General features: G+C 45.9%; 1 protein-coding gene across 2 annotated transcripts in view; it reads right to left on the reverse strand.

The window, feature by feature from the left end:
- Positions 1 to 19,353, reverse strand: part of INPP5E (inositol polyphosphate-5-phosphatase E) — a 1,512,334-nt gene that overhangs the window by 179,827 nt on the left and 1,313,154 nt on the right. For both annotated transcript variants that reach the window (XM_044058519.1, XM_044058518.1), the window contains one exon: positions 6,369 to 6,505. In XM_044058519.1, the coding sequence (XP_043914454.1) occupies positions 6,369 to 6,505 (137 nt within the window). The remainder of the gene's footprint in view (positions 1 to 6,368; positions 6,506 to 19,353) is intronic.

The following is a 19,353-nucleotide window of genomic DNA, read 5'->3' on the forward strand; positions in this document are numbered from 1 at the left end:
CAATACTGCCATTGTATTTTGTGGGGTGGGGAACCACATAACAGGATGGCAAGTCTGAGGAAAAGACATCTGGTAGAATGCCTTCCATCGGAAAGGTGGAGTGTTTGGGACATGAACCCCTCGTGTGCATCATTTCAATGATCTCTCTCTCTCTCTCTCTCTCAACACTCCTTAACAAAGCAAAAAAAACACATTCCTTCTATTACTCCAACCAGGTGGCTATATGCACAACATGCCACTCTCCCACCTGCCCAACCATTCCGGTCCCATTTCTGTGCGTTACCCTTCCCCCCTTTTATTAAAATAAATGCATAAGAATTTATTTTAATGAACTGCAGCAAAAGTACAGTTTTGTACCTACCATAAATGTAGATGTTCGAGGATCCACATTGCTGCAGTCCTAACTATTGGGGTAGTCCGCTGTCCAGTCGGCCCGAATACCAAAGTATATGGCTGACGTCGGTCAGGGCGCATTAGACTGACGTCAGTACGTCAGGGTACTAATGCGCATGACCAACGTCATATCCTCAGTCTTTTCTTGCCCCAGATGTCAGAAGACCCTGAAAAGATAAGGCCCAAAACCAAACACTGCCAACATACCTGCACCAAAATATATATATATATACAAAATATACAAAATTAGCAGATCATAACCTCACCTACACAACCACCCCTAAACACAGAGGGGAAGGAGGGAGGGTAAATTGGACTGCAGCAATGTGGATCCTCGAACATCTACATTTATGGTAGGTACAAAACTGTACTATGTTCTTCATTCCACATTGCTGCAGTCCTAACTATTGGGTAGAATCCCAAAGCAGAGGTAAGGGAGGCTGGCAAATCATAAGGAAGCAGGAACTGACAACATGCCTTGCAAAATAGCTGTGGCAAAACCAGCCCTAGACTTAGAGTAGAGAGGAAGGTGATAATGCTTAGAGAAAGTATGCACTGAACTCCAAGTAGCTGCCTCCAAAATATCCTTAGTTGCCACCCCCCTTAGAAATGCTGTTGAAGTGGCAGTAGCCCTAGTGGAATGAGGCCTTATCCCAGCTGGAATTTCCTTGCCATGATGGGAATAACAAAATGTAATGCAACACCCAATCCATCTAGAAATAGTTTGTTTTGACACAGGCTTGCACTGAGAACTCAAAGCAAAAGAAATAAACAACTGCTGAGACTGCCTAAAATCTTTAGTCCTGCTCAAATAATAACGCAATTGCCTGTGTACATCTAAAGTGTGCAAAATCTTTTCCCCTTTATTTTGGGGATCTGCATAAAAGTAGGCAAATGAATAGTTTGGTTTAAAGCCACACTAGAAACCACCTTAGGCATAAAGGAAGGATTAGTACGTAAAGATACCCTATCCTTATGAAAATCAAAAAGGCTCCACTGCCATAAGGGCCTGCAACTCAGAAACCCTTCTTGCAGAAGTAATGGCCAACAAAAAAGCAGTCTTCCATGACAAGTATTTCAAGTCAGGAGTAGGCGCAGGAGGGTGAAAAGGTTGTAGAGTAAGTTTGTCCAAGAGAAAATTGAGGTCCCAAGCAGGAGTAGGAGCTCTACGGGGGTCTTATATTCTTTGCCCCCTAAGAAATTGCTTGAACAAAGGATGCGAAAACAATGGTGGGTCACAATCATAGTGAGCTGAAATTGCTGCAGCATGAATCTTAATGGAAGAGAAAGACAAACCTTTGTCCAATAACTCAGTAAGATATTGAAGAGCCACACTCAGATTTGGCTCCGAAATCTCCAAATTGTTTGCTGCACTCCAAAATAAAAATCTCTTCCATTTTTCTGCGTACACTTTCCTTGTACTAGGTCTCCTGGCTTCCATAATCACATTTAAAACTTGTTGAGGAAGTTGAGACCTGCTGTCTTTCAAAACAGAATATGCCAGGCAGTTAGATGAAGAGAGTGAAGCTTGACATTGAGCAGGTGACCGTCTCTGAGACAACAGGTGTGGAATCAAGGGTAAAGGCCATGGAGGCTTCTTTACCAGACTCCTCAGTAATGGGTACCAGTGCTGCCGAGGCCAATCTGGAGCTATTAAAATCATCCTTGGCTTGTCTTGTCTGACCTTTAGAAGCACCTTTGGAAGAAGAGGCAGAGGTGGAAACGCATACACATGAAGATTTTTCCAACTGAAAGAAAGAGCATCCACTTTCCAAGCTGTGTGATGAAACCTCTTTGTGCAAAACTTTGGCAGCTGGTGGTTTAGTGGAGAAGCGAACAGATCTATGTCTGGAGTTCCCCAGGACACTGTCAACTTTTGAAATACATGAAGATCCAGTTTCCACTCGTGGGGATCCATGATTTGTCTGCTTAACACATCTGCTAAGGAGTTCTGTGCTGCCCGCAGAGACCTTGCCAGAAGCGTTAGTTGCAAGCTGAGCGCAGTCTCCCATAAGATCATTGCTTGCCTGCACAATGGGTCAGAGTGTGTTCCCCTTGTTTGTTGATGTACCACATGACAGTTGTGTTGTCTGTTAGAATCAACACCTGCCCTGGAAGAAGTAACTCCTTGAAAGCCATTAATGCAAATTGGACTGCTAACATCTCCTTCATGTTGATATGTAGATGCTGTAGTCTGGCAGGCCACTTGTCTTGTATCCACTTTCCATTTAGATGAGCTCCCCAAGCAATGTCTGAGGCATCTGTCGTTAGAATCTGACTCGCCTCTGGCCGGGTCACAGAGAGTCCCTTGTTTAGGTGACATTCCTGAGCCCACCACAAAAATTCCTTTTGAATGCAAGGTATTATTTGAATGACAGTGTCCAAATCCTGGCAGTGCTGTGTCCATACATTTTTGAGATACCATTGTAGCTTCCTCATATGCAGTTTGGCATTGGGAAGCACCAGAATACAAGATGCCATGAACCCTAAGGCTTGAAGGACTGTCCTTGCAGTCAGCCCGGACTGAAGAGATAGTTGATGGAAGTAACTGGAAAGATTCTTTTGTTTGTCCGGGGTTAAAAGGCCATCTGGGCTGCTGTATTCAGTCTCACACCCAGAAAGCACATGTCTTGAGAGGGTACTAGACTGGACTTTATTTCGCTCACAGAATACCCTAGGCATCTTAGCACTGCTATGACATATTCCAAATGCTGTAGAAGGTCTTCCTTTTCTTGAGCCAGAATCAGGCAATCGTCCAAGTAAGGATAGATTTGAATTCCTTTCAGCCTGAAGTAAGCTATCACTGGAGCCAGAACCTTTGTGAATACTCTGGGCGCAGTAGATAAGCCAAAGGGCAATGCAGAGAACTGATAATGAGAATTTCCAGCTCGAAAACGCAGATACTTTCTGCAACTTAGTCTTATAGGCACATGAAGGTAAGCCTCCTTGAGATCTAAAGTTACCATCCAGTGATCTTTGCCCAGCAGAGGTAAAAGCTGTTGTAACGTCAACATCTTGAACTTGGGAATGTCCAGATAAGTGTTGAGGATAGATAAATCCAAAATTGGTCTCCACGTGTTCCCCTTTCTTGGTACTAAGAACAGGCGAGAATAAAATCCTAGGCCCCTTTCTGGCACAGGAACCGCTGAATGGCCCCTATTTGGAGTAACAGAGAAATTTGCTTGTGAGCCTCTTGTCTTTGTAGAGGAGGAATGTCTGGCATGCCTTTGAAAGGAGGCAAGGTATGGAAATAAAACCTGTAACCGTGGTGAATAATATCCAGAACCCATCTGTCTTGGGTAATTAAATCCCAATTTTCTTTGAAAAGAAACAGCCTTCCTCCCAACGGTGCTGCCAGGCGAGAATGAACTGGCAGCTGAAAAGGCAGGTCATTGGGTCTGCTTACGAAAGGACTGACCCCTGCCCTCCCCAGAAGTCTGAGCAGGGGAACTCCCTGTCCTAGGCCTAAAAGAACCCTGAGCTCTGCCCCTACCACGTCTAGACCTACCCCTAGACTGGGAATCATAAGCAGGAAAAGTCCAACCCTTAGCAGGCCAATTTCTACTAAACTTCGGAGGCTGCACCTGTAAAAATCTTTAACAGTTTGCATAGATTTAGCCTTGTCCTCCATTTTCTTCAAAACTGCTTCCACAGGCGAACCAAACAACACATCAGACTGCAAAGGAGCATCCAAAATCCTTGTCTTAACATGCTCAGCTAAGTTCTGATCTCTCAACCAGGCGTGCCTACGAAGAACAGAACCAGTGGCAGCCACCCTGGAGGAGGCCTGCACAGCATCAAAACCACATTGCAAGGAATGTTTACCCACCTGTTCAGACACATGAACTAAATCCTGCAACTCTTTACAGTCAATACCTTCCGCCAGAGCATCCACCTTAGATTTCAACTGTGAAAGAAGATAATTCTGATATTTTAACATGTGAAACTGACAATTCAACGCCCTCATGGCTAAAGTGGAAGAAGTATACACTTTCTTTCCCCATCTATCCAAAGCCCTTGCCTCTTTATCAGGAGGGACAGGATTTTTAACAACTGAGGCCTTTACACCTTTAGGCCCCTGAGAGACAGTTTCGGTCTGCCCTAGGACTCTTAAAAAGATACTTATGAGCTTCAGGCACCCTAGAATACCTATCCGGTTTAACTGGGGCAGGAGGCAAAGAATCAGGATTCAGGGAAGCCTCTGCAAAACATCTTCCACCACATTCAAAACAGGAGGTATAGCTAAAGGCCTATGCTGGGGTAAAACAAGAACTCCCTAAGCCTTTTCCTGGAATCAGAGAAATCTTGGCCTTCCCATTTAAAATGCTCCCTCATGGAATGCAAAGTCTCTGAAAATGAAAAATCCTCAGGAGGAGAAGCTGAAGGAGTAGAATCATCCACATCAGAATCAGAATAAGTAGGGAACTCCTGCAAGTCTTCAGCAAGACTCAGAAGCCTCGAGCATTGCTCAAAACTCTCAAGCTCAGGTTCCACCCTAGGCCTCTTATCAGGAGGGGCATAGAACCCTTATCATAGTAATCAAATCTTCTGCCATTTTAAGCATATGTTTCTTAGGCAAAGACCCTGAAGCACTAGGAGAAACCCCCACTGAAGCAAAACTTGGCCTGCCCCTTAAAGAAGCCTTGGAAACAGAAGGGGAGGCCCTAACCACCTTAGGAAGTGAGGGAAGAACAGCCACCTGAGAAGCCCCTCAGCCTGGCCTACTTCCTGAGAGGAAACATCCTGTAACAGTAAAGTCTCCCTGAGACTCCAAAGAAACACCTGGCAAAACCTCCGCTCCACTGAGTTTCTAAAGAACCGACGCCTGGGACTGTCGGTTCTTCCCTCTAGGCTTTGCTGTTTTGTCCTTAGCTTTTAGCGAAGCTGGCGTCGGAGCATCCGACGGCATTTTATAGTTACAACGCTTCCCAAACACTAACCTGGCACAGTCTAACCTTCTCTTAATAGTGCGTTTGTTAAATCTAGCACAAGAACGCATCCAACAACGCCGTGCTCAGGCCCTAAACAAGGTATACACAAAGTATGGTAATCCCTATGAGGTATCTGTTTCCCACAAGAAATACAGTTATTCACTTTTTCTGACATCCGGTTAAATACTGAGGCAAGAAAACCAAAATATTCCCCAACGGGGTACTTAGCCAACTTTGATTCGGTCTGAAACTCTGACTTCAGAAATTTTCAGAACGCCAACCTGCACTCGCAAAATTGCTTCTGCATCGGACCATGCGGCAAAAAAGACTGAGGATATGACGTGGGTCATGCGCATTAGTACCCTGACGTACTGACGTCAGTCTAATGCGCCCTGACCGACGTCAGCCATATACTTTGGTATTCGGGCCGACTGGACAGCGGACTACCCCAATAGTTAGGACTGCAGCAATGTGGAATGAAGAACATCTACTTACTACAAAGGTAGCAAACAGTTGTTACAGTTTATACACTGCCTACACAGAACACTATGAGTCTCATGTTTTAGTCAAAAAAAAAAAAAAAAAAAAACTTTATAAATTGTAGCAAACTGCTTGCTACAGTTTATAACTTGCCTGTATGAAGCACTACAGCATTCAAGTTTTAGATTGAAAAAAAAAAAAGAATTACTGTAGCAAGCTGTTTGCTACAAAGTAGCAAGCATTTGCTACAGTTGAGACCAGACACGGAGCACTACAGCAATCACGTTTAAATGCAAATGCAATATCGGCCTTTAAAAGCCAGTACTGAATTAAAGTGAAAGAGAGCGAGAGACCAGGATCGGCTGATCATGCCCCCAACACTTTGCCACTGGGCAGCTGCCCTCTAGCCCTGCCTTAGCTATGCTTCCATCTTGGTGCAAACCAGTGACAACATTACCAGCACTAGTGGTACTGTTAGTACTGACACTGTAAGAGAAAGTGGCACTGTTGACGGGGCCTGCTGCAAAACCATCAGCTTTGAAGCTCAAGTTGCTCACTACTTACTTGTCTCTTCCAGGCCTAAGTTTAACTTGGAATGAGCCATATACAGGTCTGTGGTCTGATGCTTTAATAGTAGAACAGCAATCATAATTTACAACATGAATATCATCTTTTTCACGACTTTTATACAGTATACGATCCTGTAAAAAAAAAAAAAAGGTTTTATAACACATTATAAGTAAAATGCAAAACATCATACAACATGTTTACATACAACAGCTGTGTCTGTACACCCATGCTTCCACACCTCTGATCACATTACAGAATCTTCTGCCATTGATCATAGAGACTTAACCAATGGTGCCAAAGGTTTATGACTATAGTTTTATTCTGAATTTCATTACAACATACAAGAAATATTGCGTTTTGTTTCAATAACAAGAATGTTATGGCTTTTCAGGACCAAGGAAAAGAAAGAGGTACTACCTTCGACCCTTTAAAGCATTACCGAAGAGAATAAGAAGTTATGTACCTACCATAACATTCCATGTTAGTTGTCTTCTTCTCGCCTTCTTTCTTGCTGGATGGGTTCGGAGCCGATCTTCGGCTCCGACTCAGCCTTCTACTAAAGCTTGAGAGCTATTTACCGGCTCGAGGCCTCCCCATATCCCACAATGCTAGGCGTCAGATACCCAGACCTCGTTTGGCAGAGCTAACACCATAGAAAAACAATTTTTTGGAGACACCTGTCCAAACTACAAGGGTTACCTACAGTGCTAAAGGCAGAGGAGGATGTAACCTAGAAAAAGGTCAACTAGAGGAAGAGGGCCTCAAAAGGGATTCTTCTCGGTGTGTCCAGGCTAGGGGGATGGAGGGTGGGACGCAAGAAAGAAGGCGAGAAGAAGACAACTAACATGGAACGTTATGGTTGGTACATAACTTCTTAATATTAAGTTGTCAATCTCGCCTTCATTCTTGCTGGATGGGACAGCGTCCCTAGCACCTTAGTCCTGGGTGTCTCATCGGAACAGACTCTTGAGCACAGTGGAACCAAAATCAGCTCGACCCCTGGAGGCCATATCCAACTTATATAATGTGAAATGAAGGTATGAGGAGTGGCCCATGTGGCTGCAGCACAAATAGATTCCATTGGTAGTCTTGCTTGAAAAGCTACCAACGTAGCTAATGCTCTGGTGGAATGAGCTTTTGGTTTTGTGGGGAGTTCCTTATGTATAAGTTGATAAATCAAAGTAATAATAGAAGCCAACCACCTGGATAAGGTTACTTTAGAAACTGGCAGGCCCTGCTTGCCCTCAGCATAGGATAGGAAGAGTTGGTCCAATTTTCTTGTTTGTTTAGTCCTATCCAAATAAAAACATAATTGCCTGTGAACATCCAATTGGTGCAACTTTTGTTCAGTGCTGTTCGAATAGTTAGGAAAAAAGACAGGAAGATCAATAGCCTGATTCAGGTTTGTCTCAGAAGGTATTTTGGGTAGAAAGGAAGGATTAGTCCTGAGTGAAACTCTATCCTTGTGGAAAACAAGATAAGGAGGACGAATACAGAGGGCTTGAAGCTCCGACATTCTTCTAGCTGAGATGATGGCTACTAAGAAGAGATTCTTCCAGGAGAGTAATTTTAAGGAACATGAGGCCGCAGAGGTTCAAAAGGAAGTAGAATCAAGGAAGTTAATATCAGGTTTAAATCCCACGGAGGCGGGGATCTTTAACCGGGGGCCTAAGTAAAATAGTCCCTTTAAGAAAGGCTTTACAAAGTTTGTGGGACATGATGCTGGTTTCTGACAGGCCAGCGTGGAAATTAGCGATAGCAGCCAACTGGACCCTAATGGTGGCAGATGAGGAACCTGCTCGAAAAAGTTCTGCCAAAAAATCTAGAACGTGATGGACAGGGGCTGTAAAGGGATCTATATTTCTAGCCTCTGTCCAGAAAGAGAAACATTTCCACTTACTAGCATAAGTCTTCCTGGTAGTAGATATGTGCGAAGAAAGGATGACTTCATGCACTGGCTGACAAATATGTGGAAGCCTGGCTAAGGTTGGAAGTGGAGCAACCAAGCTGTGAGGTTGAGAGACTGAAGGGATTGGTGCAGCCCGCCCGACTGATGGACCAAGAGGTCTGGCACTGGGTCCAGATTCCAAGGCTGCTCCAGCAGGTGACGATGCAGGAATGGGAACCAAATTTGTCGAGGCCAGTAAGGGGCAATGAGGATCATCCTGGATTCCAATGCAGTCGCTTTCTGAATTAGTTTCGGAATTAAGGGAAAAGGTGGGAATGCATACAGAAGACTCTGGGGCCAATCGTGAACTAGAGCACCTCTGGGGGAGTGTCCGGGGAGGGGGAAGAGAGTGAAGAAGTCATCGCACTTGCTGTTGAGAGGGGTTGCGAAAAGGTTGCAGCAAGGTTGACCCCATCTGCAGAAAATTTTGTCCGCTACTGACTGATTGAGAGACCACTCGTGAGGTATGAGAATACCTCTGCTTAGCCTGTCTGCTATGACGTTGGACTTCCCGGGGATGTGCGTTGCTATCAGAAACCGTTGAGAGGAGATCACCCGCTGCCAGAGTCTGAGTGCTTCCCGACATAAGGGATAGGACCTGGTTCCGCCCTGCTTGTTGATGTACCACACTACAGACATATTGTCCGTCTGAATTGCAATCGTCCCGGTGGGTAGAGAGTCCTGAAGAGCTTGCAATGCTAAAATTACCACTCTTATCTCCAGGACGTTTATGTGCAGGTGGTATTCTAGAGGTTGCCAAGTGCCCTGGATTGTCCTGCCCTGAAAATGCCCCCCCACCCGATCAGGGAGGCATCTGTTGTGACCGTGGCAACAGGAGGAGGAAGAACAAACGGTCCGCCTTGAAGTACTTGAGAGGAGGCCATCCACCAAGAAAGGTGGTCTTTGCACGATTGGGTGATTACTATGTTGTGAGACATCGGAAGCTGCTGAAATGACCACTGGGTGAAAAGCATCCATTGAAGGATCCGCATGTGAAAACGAGCCAGGGGAAGTAATGTGATTGCTGCTGCCATGAGACCCAAGGTTTTCAGTACAAATCTGGCCTGAATTCTCTTGCACTGTAGTAAGGTCTGGACATGTCGGCGAATGTCTGATACTCTTTCTAAGGGAAGTTTTGCCGACAGCTCTTTTGTATTTAATCTTGCTCCTATAAAGGTTATAGATTGACATGGTGACAATGCAGACTTTTTGCAGTTTATAGAGATACCTAGCTCGGAGCAAGTTTGGATGGTATAATCCCTGGCTCGCAGTAGCTGATGCCTGGTGGAAGCAGTTAGGAGCCAGTCTAGATATGGAAACACCTGGAATCCTCGCCGTCTCAGGTGAGCCATAACCACTGGCATGCATTTGGTGAACACCCTGGGGGCTGTGGTGAGACCAAAGGGCAGGGCTCTGAATTGATAGTGACTGGCTCCCAGCCGGAATCGGAGAAACCTTCTGGAGCACCTGTCCATTTTGATATAGTAGTACACATCCTGAAGGTCTATGGAGCACATCCAATTGTCCTGACCCAAAAAGGGTAGAATGGACTGAAGTGTGACCATCCGGAACATTGTTCTTTGAACAGATTTGTTTAACCTGCTGAGATCCAAAATGGGTCTCCAGTCCCCTGTCTTTTTTGGTACCAAAAAGAACTTGGAGTAAATCCCGGATCCTTGCTGGTCTGCTGGGACTGGCTGGATGGCCCTTTTTTTCAGGAGTTTTGAAATTTCTAGTACTGCTTCTTCCCTTAGACCGTGTGGAACATCTGGAAGGGACCTGTTTGTTTGTGTAGGGGTGTGGACAAAGGGGATTTTGTAACCCTCGGATATGATAGACTGTACCCATTTGTCTTGTGTGAGGATTCGCCAGGCTTCTGGGTACAGTGACAATCTTCCCCCGACTGCCTCCAAAGATGGACAGTCGGGCAGCCCCTCAGGGGTGCTGAAAGGGTTTGTCAGAGAAGGATTCTCTGCTACCCTGATTTTGCGGACCCCCTCTGCCCCTTGGGCGGCATCTATTACTGTTTCCTCCTTTGCCCCTGGAGGAAAACTCACCACGTGTGTCAGGCACGACTCCCTGGGGTTTCCGAAACCACATTTTCCACTCTTCTGACCTTTAGGGTATGGTCTAGAGGGAGTAGAAAAATGGACTCCCACGGTAGAGAGAGTCTTGCCTTCTTGCTCACACCTGGTAAGGGTATCCTTCACCTGTGGTCCAAACAAAGCCAAACCATCGAAGGGGTATTGGTGAAGGATGCCTTAAAGGGGTCAGCAAAGTTACATAACCGCATCCAAGCATGTCTCCTCAAAGCCACGCCTGTACCTGCAGCCCTACTCGCCCCATCAGCTGCATAAGAAATGAGCCACATGGAGGAGTTGACTATGGAGTCCCCTGTGGGGGGTTTCTTCCACTGTGTCCAGGGCTGTCCATGCCTTCCGAGCCACCACTTCCATGAGCGGGTTGAAAGGTGGAGACACCCAGGAGGTGGAAGGGTGAGAACCAAACGCATCCAGGTACACCGACTCGTCCTCGGAAGGGTTAAGGGCAGTCCAGTTCCCCCTCTGCCTAAGGATCTCAAGGATGTCTGAAAAGGAGACATCCTCAGAGGGGGACCCTTCCAAATCCTCCAAGTCGGTATCAGACATGACTGACTCAGGGGAGTCAACATGTTTCCTCTTACATTTTCTCTTCCGAGGGGGCTCCTCTGAATGATCAGGGGAGGCCGTGGAAGAGGAAGATATGCCCAATGGGGTGACCTGGAGCGCCTGTTCTCCACGCTTGGGGTCAGGAGGGTGGACAGAGACCGATGCAGGCACCATGGGGGGAGGAGCCGAAGGGGCCAATCGTGGAGCTAATACAGGAGTCAGCACACTCCTCATGACCTCGAAGGTGCCCCTATTAGGCAGAGAAGAGGGTCCCCGCTCCGAAGAGGCATGAACCCCTCCCGGCACTGACAGGGATGGCTCCGAGGCCGATGTCGGGGCCGAGCTCACCTGCACCGAGGCCCTGAGAAAGAGAACGGGGTCGGACAAGGGTCCGATGCCACTCGCCCCCTCGGAGCCGACAAGGGAGTCTCGGCACCCGGATCCCTCCAAGGATGGAACCAACGAAGAGATCGGAGCTGAGGAGGGAGCCAAAAGGTGTGGCATCGGCTCCGACGTATCTACGATTTGAGCCCCAATGAGCTCTGGCTCCAAACACAGTGGAAGAGTCGGAGGAGGAACTGCAGAAGACAAAGGGGTAGCCACAGTCTGTTGAGAAGGGCTGGTCAAAATTTTGGCCAGGGCCTGCGACTTTAGGAGTCTACTGACCACCCTCTCCAAGTCATGACCGGATAGCCTGGAAGACCGAGAGGAGTGGGACCTATGGCTTCCCTCCGACTGAAGCAATGGAGACCTCGGAGCCGAACGGATAGATTCTATAGATGGGGACCTTGAGCGTTTTCGGCTCAGAGAAGGTTCCGACACTAAGGTCGGAGACGGCTGAGGTCTCGAGATGTCGGTTTCAGCCGGAACCGACGAGGAGGCAGGAGCTCCGATCGGCGACGGCTCCGAACAGGGAGCTGAAGGTATGGCGGGCTTTATGGATTTTCCCGACAGAGGCTTAGCCGGGGATCCTTCTAGCTTAAGTAAGCCTCTCAAAATGAGCTTGTTCCTACGCTCCTGCAGGACTCTCGGGCTGAAGGTGTGGCAGACAGAGCAAGAGTCCTGCAGGTGTAGGGGACCCAAGCAATAAACACAAGAAGTGTGACCGTCTGTCAGAGACATCTTCTGACAGCACGAGTCACACTTCTTGAAACCTGAAACTTTGGTATCTTTAGACATATTAAAAAAAAAAATGGGATACCAAAGGGAAAAAAGTAACTAGTGCTTAAACACAACACACACACGCACTAGATAACTAACTATAAGACTATAGCCACACAACTACCTTACTACTAACAAATATATATAAATATAAAAATTCAAGAAAAAACTAATTGTCTAACAAGGCCTAACACTACCCTAAATGGTGGGGGGGGGGACTCTCTAACAACAAAAAACGAGTTTCTGAGTGGGATATCAAAAGGGGACACAATCTATTTAAAACTAGGAGGGAAGGATTTCTAAATACAAGACAGTATATGAAAAAATTAAAGGTAATAACACAAGAAAAGATTTATACGACCCGGAGGTGGTAAAATCGCAACCTCATAGCTGAAGCGGCAAACGAGATCTGGGTATCTGACACCTAGCATTGTGGGATATGGGGAGACCTCGAGCCGGTAAATAGCTCTCGAGCTTTAGTACACGGCCGAGTCGGAGCCGAGGATTGGCTCCAAACCCATCCAGCAAGAATGAAGGCGAGATAGACAACTTAACATTAAGAAGTTGTCCATCTCACCTTCATTCTTTGCTGGTTCAATTCCGATTCGCCCTCATCCAAAAGCCTGAGAGCTTCCACCGGCTCGTGGCTACACCCTATCCCATGATGCTCCTGGACTTTTCCCCACATCTTGTTTGCAGATAAAAACATAATCCTTACGTCTAACCCAAAAAACATATCCAAAAAGACTAAGAAGAGCTTTAGAGATTTTGGTACTCAATTTGCTAGTAAAGACCGCCTGATCCTCCAGGATGCATGAATGAAGGCGAGATGGACAACAAACATGGAACGTTATGGTGAGTATATAACTTCTTAATGTTATGTTGTCCTATCTCGCCTTCATTCTTTGTTGGTTGGGACAGCGTCCCTAGCACCTTCTTTCTTGGGTGGCTCAAGGAAAAATACTCTTCAGAACAGTGGACCCAAAAGAGGCCCTATTCTTGGAGGACAAATCGACTGTAATGAGTGGAGTGATAAAGATATGAGGCCTTACCCATGTTGCTGCTGCACAAATTGAATCCATAGGTAGCCTTGCCTGGAAGGCAGATGAAGTTGAAATAGCTCTTGTGGAATGGCCTTTAACTTTTCCTGGGAGCTGTCTGTTCTGGGAATTGTATTTATAGGTGATACAGTCCATAAGCCACTTAGAAAGTGTAACCTTTGAAATTATGAACCCTTTCTTTCTGCCCGAGAAAGTCACAAACAGCTGGTCTGACTTTCTGAAATCTTTTGTTTTATGCATGTAGAAACGTAATTGTCTTTGCACGTCCAACTGAGGCAATTTATATTCTGCCTTGTTGCCATAGTTTGGGGAAAAAAAACAGTAAGTCAATAGATTGATCTAAATTGGCCTCTGAACACACACGAGGTAGAAAGGAAGGGTTAGTCGTAAGGAAACTACATTTGTGAAAGGTTAAGTATGGAGCATGTATAGACAAAGCTTGAGGTTCAGACACTTGTCTCGTAGATATTATGGCCACCAGCAGTGCTGTCTTCCACGACAAAAACTTTGTCACATGATGAGGCAGATTCAAAGGGGGCTAGAATTAGAAGAGATAGAACAAAATTCAAGTCCCATGGTGCTGGAGGCTCTTTAACTAGCTGTCTTAGTACGAATACACCCTTTAAAAATACTTTACAAAGCCTGTGGGACATGATTTTTATCTCCATTTCCCCAATATGATAGTTGGATATAGTGACCAACTGAAATGGAATCATAGCTGCTGCCCCTTCGTTAAAAAGTTTAGCCAGAAAATCTAACAGTGCTGTAATAGGGGCAGTAAAAGGATCAATGTGGTTCTTGGAAGCCCAGAGGGAAAATCTCTTCCATTTACTAGAGTATAATTTCCTGGTCAACGCCTTATGAGAGGAAATCAATATATGTCTAACTGCAGGGAATATATCAGAGAGCCTGGCTATTTGTGCAACTGGAACAGCCAAGCTGTCAATTTTAGGGTTTGTATCAATGGATGGAATGTCTCTAACGAATGAGTCATGAGGTGTGGAACTGGGTCCAGAATCCACGGTTCCTCCTGGAGATGGGGCCACAGAAAAGGGAACCAAATCTGACGAGGCCAGTATGGGGCTATGAGTATTACTGTGCTTCTCAACCTGCTGGCTTTCTGAAGGACTTTCAGTATCAAGGGAAAGGGTGGAAAAGCATAAAGAAGACCCGAGGGCCAATAGTGTACAAGTGCATCCCTTGGTGACTGCCCCGGAGGGGGAATCAGGGCAAAGTAGCTGTTGCATATGGCGTTCATGGGCATGGCGAAGAGGTCACAGCAAGGCTGGCCCCACTGGTGGAAAATCTCTTCTGCAACTTCCTGTTTTAGGGACCACTCATGGTGCATCAGAATAGCCCTACTGAGTTTGTCTGCTATCACACTGGACTTCATCGGGATGTGCGTTGCTGTCAGAAAGTGTTGAGAAGAGACTGCCCATTGCCATAACCTCTGTGCTTCTCGACATAGAGGCTAGGATTTGGTTCCTCCTTGTTTGTTTATATACCACACTACTGACATATTGTCTGCCTGAATTGCAACTGTTCCTATTGGAAGAGAGTCCTGGAATGCTTGCAATGTGAAAATCACTGCTCTCATCTCTAGGACATTGATATGCAAGTGTTTTTTGTGTTTCTGCCAAATACCTTGGACAGTCTTTCCCAGATAATGCCCACCCACCTATCTGAGAAGTGTCTGTGGTCACTGTGGCTACTGTTTGCGGGAAGACAAACAGCCGGACTAAGGTCAACTGAGTAGAGTGGAGCCACCAGCACAGGTCCTTCTTGCAGGATTCTGTGATGATCTTGTGAGACAAAGGTAGATCCTGCATGGACCACTGGGAAAAAAGCAGCCATTGAAAAACTCTTATATGTAGATGATCTAGAGGTACCAGAATTATTGTAGCTGCCATGATACAAAGAACCTTCAACACAATTTTGTTTGCACTTTCCTTTTGGATAAAAGGTTCTCAATTTGATGATAGGTCTGAATTCTTGGGGGGGAAGTTTGGCCAACATTTTTCTTGTGTCTAATTCTGCACCTATGAACACGAGAGGCTGTGATGGCAACAAGGCAGATTTTTTTAAGTTTAATGTAATGCCTAGCTGAGAGCACAGATGAATGGTTTTGTCCCTTGCTTTTGTTAGTAATTGCTCGGTGGTGGCGGTTAGGAGCCAGTCGCCTAGGTATGGAAATACCCAGAATCCTAGATGCCTCAAGTAAGCCGTAACCACTGCCATGCATTTGGTGAACACTCTGGGGGCTGTAGTGAGACCAAAGGGCAGGACTTGAAACTGGTAGTGACTGGCTCCCAGCTGAAAGTGCAAATGTCTCCTGGATTGCTTGTCCATTTTTATGTGGTAGTACGCATCCTAGAGATCTGTTCAGCACATCCAATCATTTTTCCCCAGAAAGAGAAGTATTGACTGCAGTGTCACCATCTGGAACTTTAATTTCTTGATGGATTTGTTTAGTCTGCTGAGATCCGGAATGGGCCTCCAGTTCCCTGTCTTTTTCGGAACTAAAAAGAACCTTGAGTAAGTTCCGTATCCAGTTTTGTCTGCAGGGACAGTTTGGAATACTTTTTTTTCCTAGCAATTTTTGTATTTCTAGAGTTGCATAATCCCTTTGACTGGGTGGAACATCTGGTACTGATTTTTTTTGTAATGGGGGAGAGAAAAAGGGTATGTAATAACCTCGGGATATGATCGTCTGTACCCATTTGTGTTTTGTGATTTCTAGCCAGGCATTTGGGTACAACGACAAGCGACCCCAGACTGCCTCCAGAGATGGACAGATGGGCCTCCTCTTAGGAGCGCTGAAAGGGCTTTCTGGGGAAGGAGTCCCTGTCATCCTGATTCTGTAGACCCCCTCTGCCGCGAGGTCAGCATCTTCTATTGTTACTTCCCCCTCTGCCCCTGGGGCAACTATCACCACATGCTTCCGGGAAGGCTCTTTGGGACTTATGGAACCACATTTTCCCTCCCTTCTGACCTTTGGGATAAGGTCTAGTAGGGTGAGAGAAACGGACTACCATGGCAGACAGAGTCTTTACCTCCTGTTCGCACCTGGTTAAGGTCTCTAACTTTGGGCCCGAACAAGGACAAGCCATCAAAAGGTGCCTTAATAAAGGAAGACTTGAAGGGTTCTGAAAAATCACACAAGCACATCCAAGAATGTCTTCTTAAGGAAATTCCTGTACCTGCTACCCTGCTTGCTTCATCGGCCGAATAAGAGATCAATCGCATGGAGGAGTTTACCAAGGAGTTTAAGGTGCAGAGCTGAGAGGAAACCTTATCTGAAACCCCTGCAGCTGCAGTACCTTGAAGGGTATCTCCTAGCTCCTTCAGGAGATCCCTCTGCAGTCTCGTGAAATGGGTCAGGTAGTTCAACGATCTAAGAGTAAAAGAAAAAAGAAGGAAGAAAAAAAGAAGTTATGTACCTCCCATAACGTTCCATGCTTGTTGTCCTTCATCTCGCCTTCCTTCTTGCTGGTTGGGTTCGGAGCCGATCCTCGGCTCCGACTCGGTCGATTTACTATAGCTCAAGAGCTTTTACTGGCTCGAGGCTACCCCTTATCCCAACATGCCTGGCGGTAGCTACCCAGATCTCGTTTGTAATAGCCCACACTAGACATACATAGTAAAAAAACAACTTTTACTAAGCTCTTATGAATTTAAGGTACAAAGGAAAGAGGAAAAACAATGCATGGTTAACTAACCTGGTATGTCAGCAGGAAACTCAGCCAGTGTAACCAATAAAGGAACTCCTCTTGAACCACCAGGAAGGGGGAAGGAGGTGGGGACACAAGAAGGAAGGCAAGATGAAAGACAACAAACATGGAACTTTATGGTAGGTACATAACTTCTTTATATTATGTTGTCCCATCTCGCCTTCGTTCTTGCTGGTTGGGACCTTGTCCTCAGCACCTGGTTCTTGGGTGGCTCACTGGAACAAACTCTTCAGGACCGTGGACCCAAAGGATGCCCTGTTCCGGGAGACCACATCCACTTTGTAATGAGAGATAAAGGTAAGAGGATTTGCCCATGTTGCTGCTGCAAAGATTGAATCTAAAGGCAATTTAGCTTGGAAGGCAACAGAGGTGGCTAAGGCCCTGGTTGAATGTCCTCTGGGCCTTCCTGGAGGTGTCTTTTGAAGCAAATCATATGACTAACTGATTGTGTCTGACAGCAATTTTGATAAGGTCACTTTTAAAACTGGATAACCTTGTTTATTGTCAGCAAAGGATACAAACAATTGGTCTGATTTTCTGAAGTCTTTGATCCTGTGTAAATAAAAATGTAATTGTCTATGAACATTCAATTGATGAAGTCTTTACTCTGCCTTGTTGCCGTAACTGGGGAAGAACACAGGAAGCTCAATGGACTGATTTAAGTTATACTCTGAACATACCTTTGGCAAGAAGGAAAGATTGGTTCTAAGAAAAGTGAAAAATGAGATACGGCGGCGAATAGACAAAGCAGAAACCCATCTAGCTGAGGTTATAGCAACCAAGAGGAGGATTTTCCAAGATATAAATTTCAGGGGACAAGATGCTGCTGGTTCAAAAGGTGGCAGAACCATAGAAGCTAAAACCAAGTTTAGGTCCTGGGGGGGGGGGGGGGGTTCTCTTACTGGGGGCCGTAAACATGTTGTACCTTGTAAGAATGCTCCGCACAACTTATGGGACATGATGTTAGAACCCAAGTCTCCTACATGAAAATTGCAGATGGCAGCAAGTTGAACCCTAATAGTTGCAGCTGCCCCTTTTTCGAAAGCTTTGGTCAGAAAGTCAAGAATCTTGTGAAAAGGAGCAGTGAAGGGATCAATGTTATTACTCTTCGCCCAATAAGAGAACCTCTTCCATTTGCTAGTGTAAATCCTCCTGGTAATGGGTTTGTAGGAGGACACTAGGATGTGTTGTACAACAGGGGAAATGTTTGGGAGCCTGGCTAAGACTGGAAGCAGAGGACCCAAGCAGTTAGCTTGAAAGTTTGGAGGGATGGATGAAGCCTACCCGACTGATGCGTCAGGAGGTCCGGAACTGGGTCCAGTATCCATGGCTCCAGTTGAAGATGATGGCGAAGAAACGGGAACCATATCTGATGAGGCCAGTAGGAAGCAATGAGGATGAGTTTGCAACCCAGCAACTTTGCTTTTTGAAGTACCTTTGGAATTAGAGGGAAAGGTGGAAAGGCACACAGTAGTCCCGGAGGCCAAATCGTGAATAAATGCATCCCTGGGTGACTGTCCCAGAGGGGGAACTAGGGCGAAGTAGCTGCTGCATTTGTTGTTTAGGGGAGTGGCAAAAAGACTGCAGCATGGCTGGCCCCATTTGCAGAAAATCAAGTTGGCAACTTTTTGCTTCAGGGACCACTCGTAAGGCATAAGGATAGCCCTGCTGAGCCTGTCTGCTATCACATTGGATTTTCCGGGAATGTTCGTTGCAATCAAAAAATGTTGGGAAGACATCGCCCATTGCCATACTCAAAGTGCCTCCTGATACAAGGGGTAAGATCTGGTTCTGCCCTGCTTGTTGATGTACCATACCACTGACATATTGTCTGTCTGAATTGCAATGGTCTCAGTAGGTAGAGAGTCTTGAAGTGCTTGCAACGCCAGAAGCACTGCTCTCATCTCTAGAACACTGATGTGCAAATGGTACTCGTGAGGTTGCCACATTCCTTGGACAGTCTGTCCCAGATAATGCCCGCCCCACCACCTTATCTAGGAAGCATCCGTGGTCACTGTGGCTACAGGATGGAGGTCTAGAAAGGGTTTGCCCAGAGTCAGCGGGGGGGGGGGGGGGGCAAGCCACATACTAAGTCCTTTTTGCAAGATTCCATTATCAAGATCATGTGTGACACTGGCAAATCCTGGAAAGACAACTGAGCGAAAAGAAGACACTGCAGAATCCGCATGTGAAGCATGCCAAAGGAACTAGTGTAATTGCAGCAGCCATTGAGACCAAGACTTGTAAAGCTTCTCTTGCCTGAACTATCGTCTTCTTTATGAGAAACAAAACTTGTTGAAAAATGGTTGACACCCTTTCTTGAGGAAGTTTTGCTATCATGAGTCTTGTATCTAAGCCTGCCCCTATAAAGGTAATAGACTGACAAGACAACAAGGCAGACTTTTCATAGCTTATGGTGATGCCTAAACT

This window comes from Protopterus annectens, chromosome 16.part0 (assembly GCF_019279795.1).
Source record: "Protopterus annectens isolate FY-2018-M chromosome 16.part0, PAN1.0, whole genome shotgun sequence".
Taxonomy (NCBI): Eukaryota; Metazoa; Chordata; order Ceratodontiformes; family Protopteridae; genus Protopterus; species Protopterus annectens.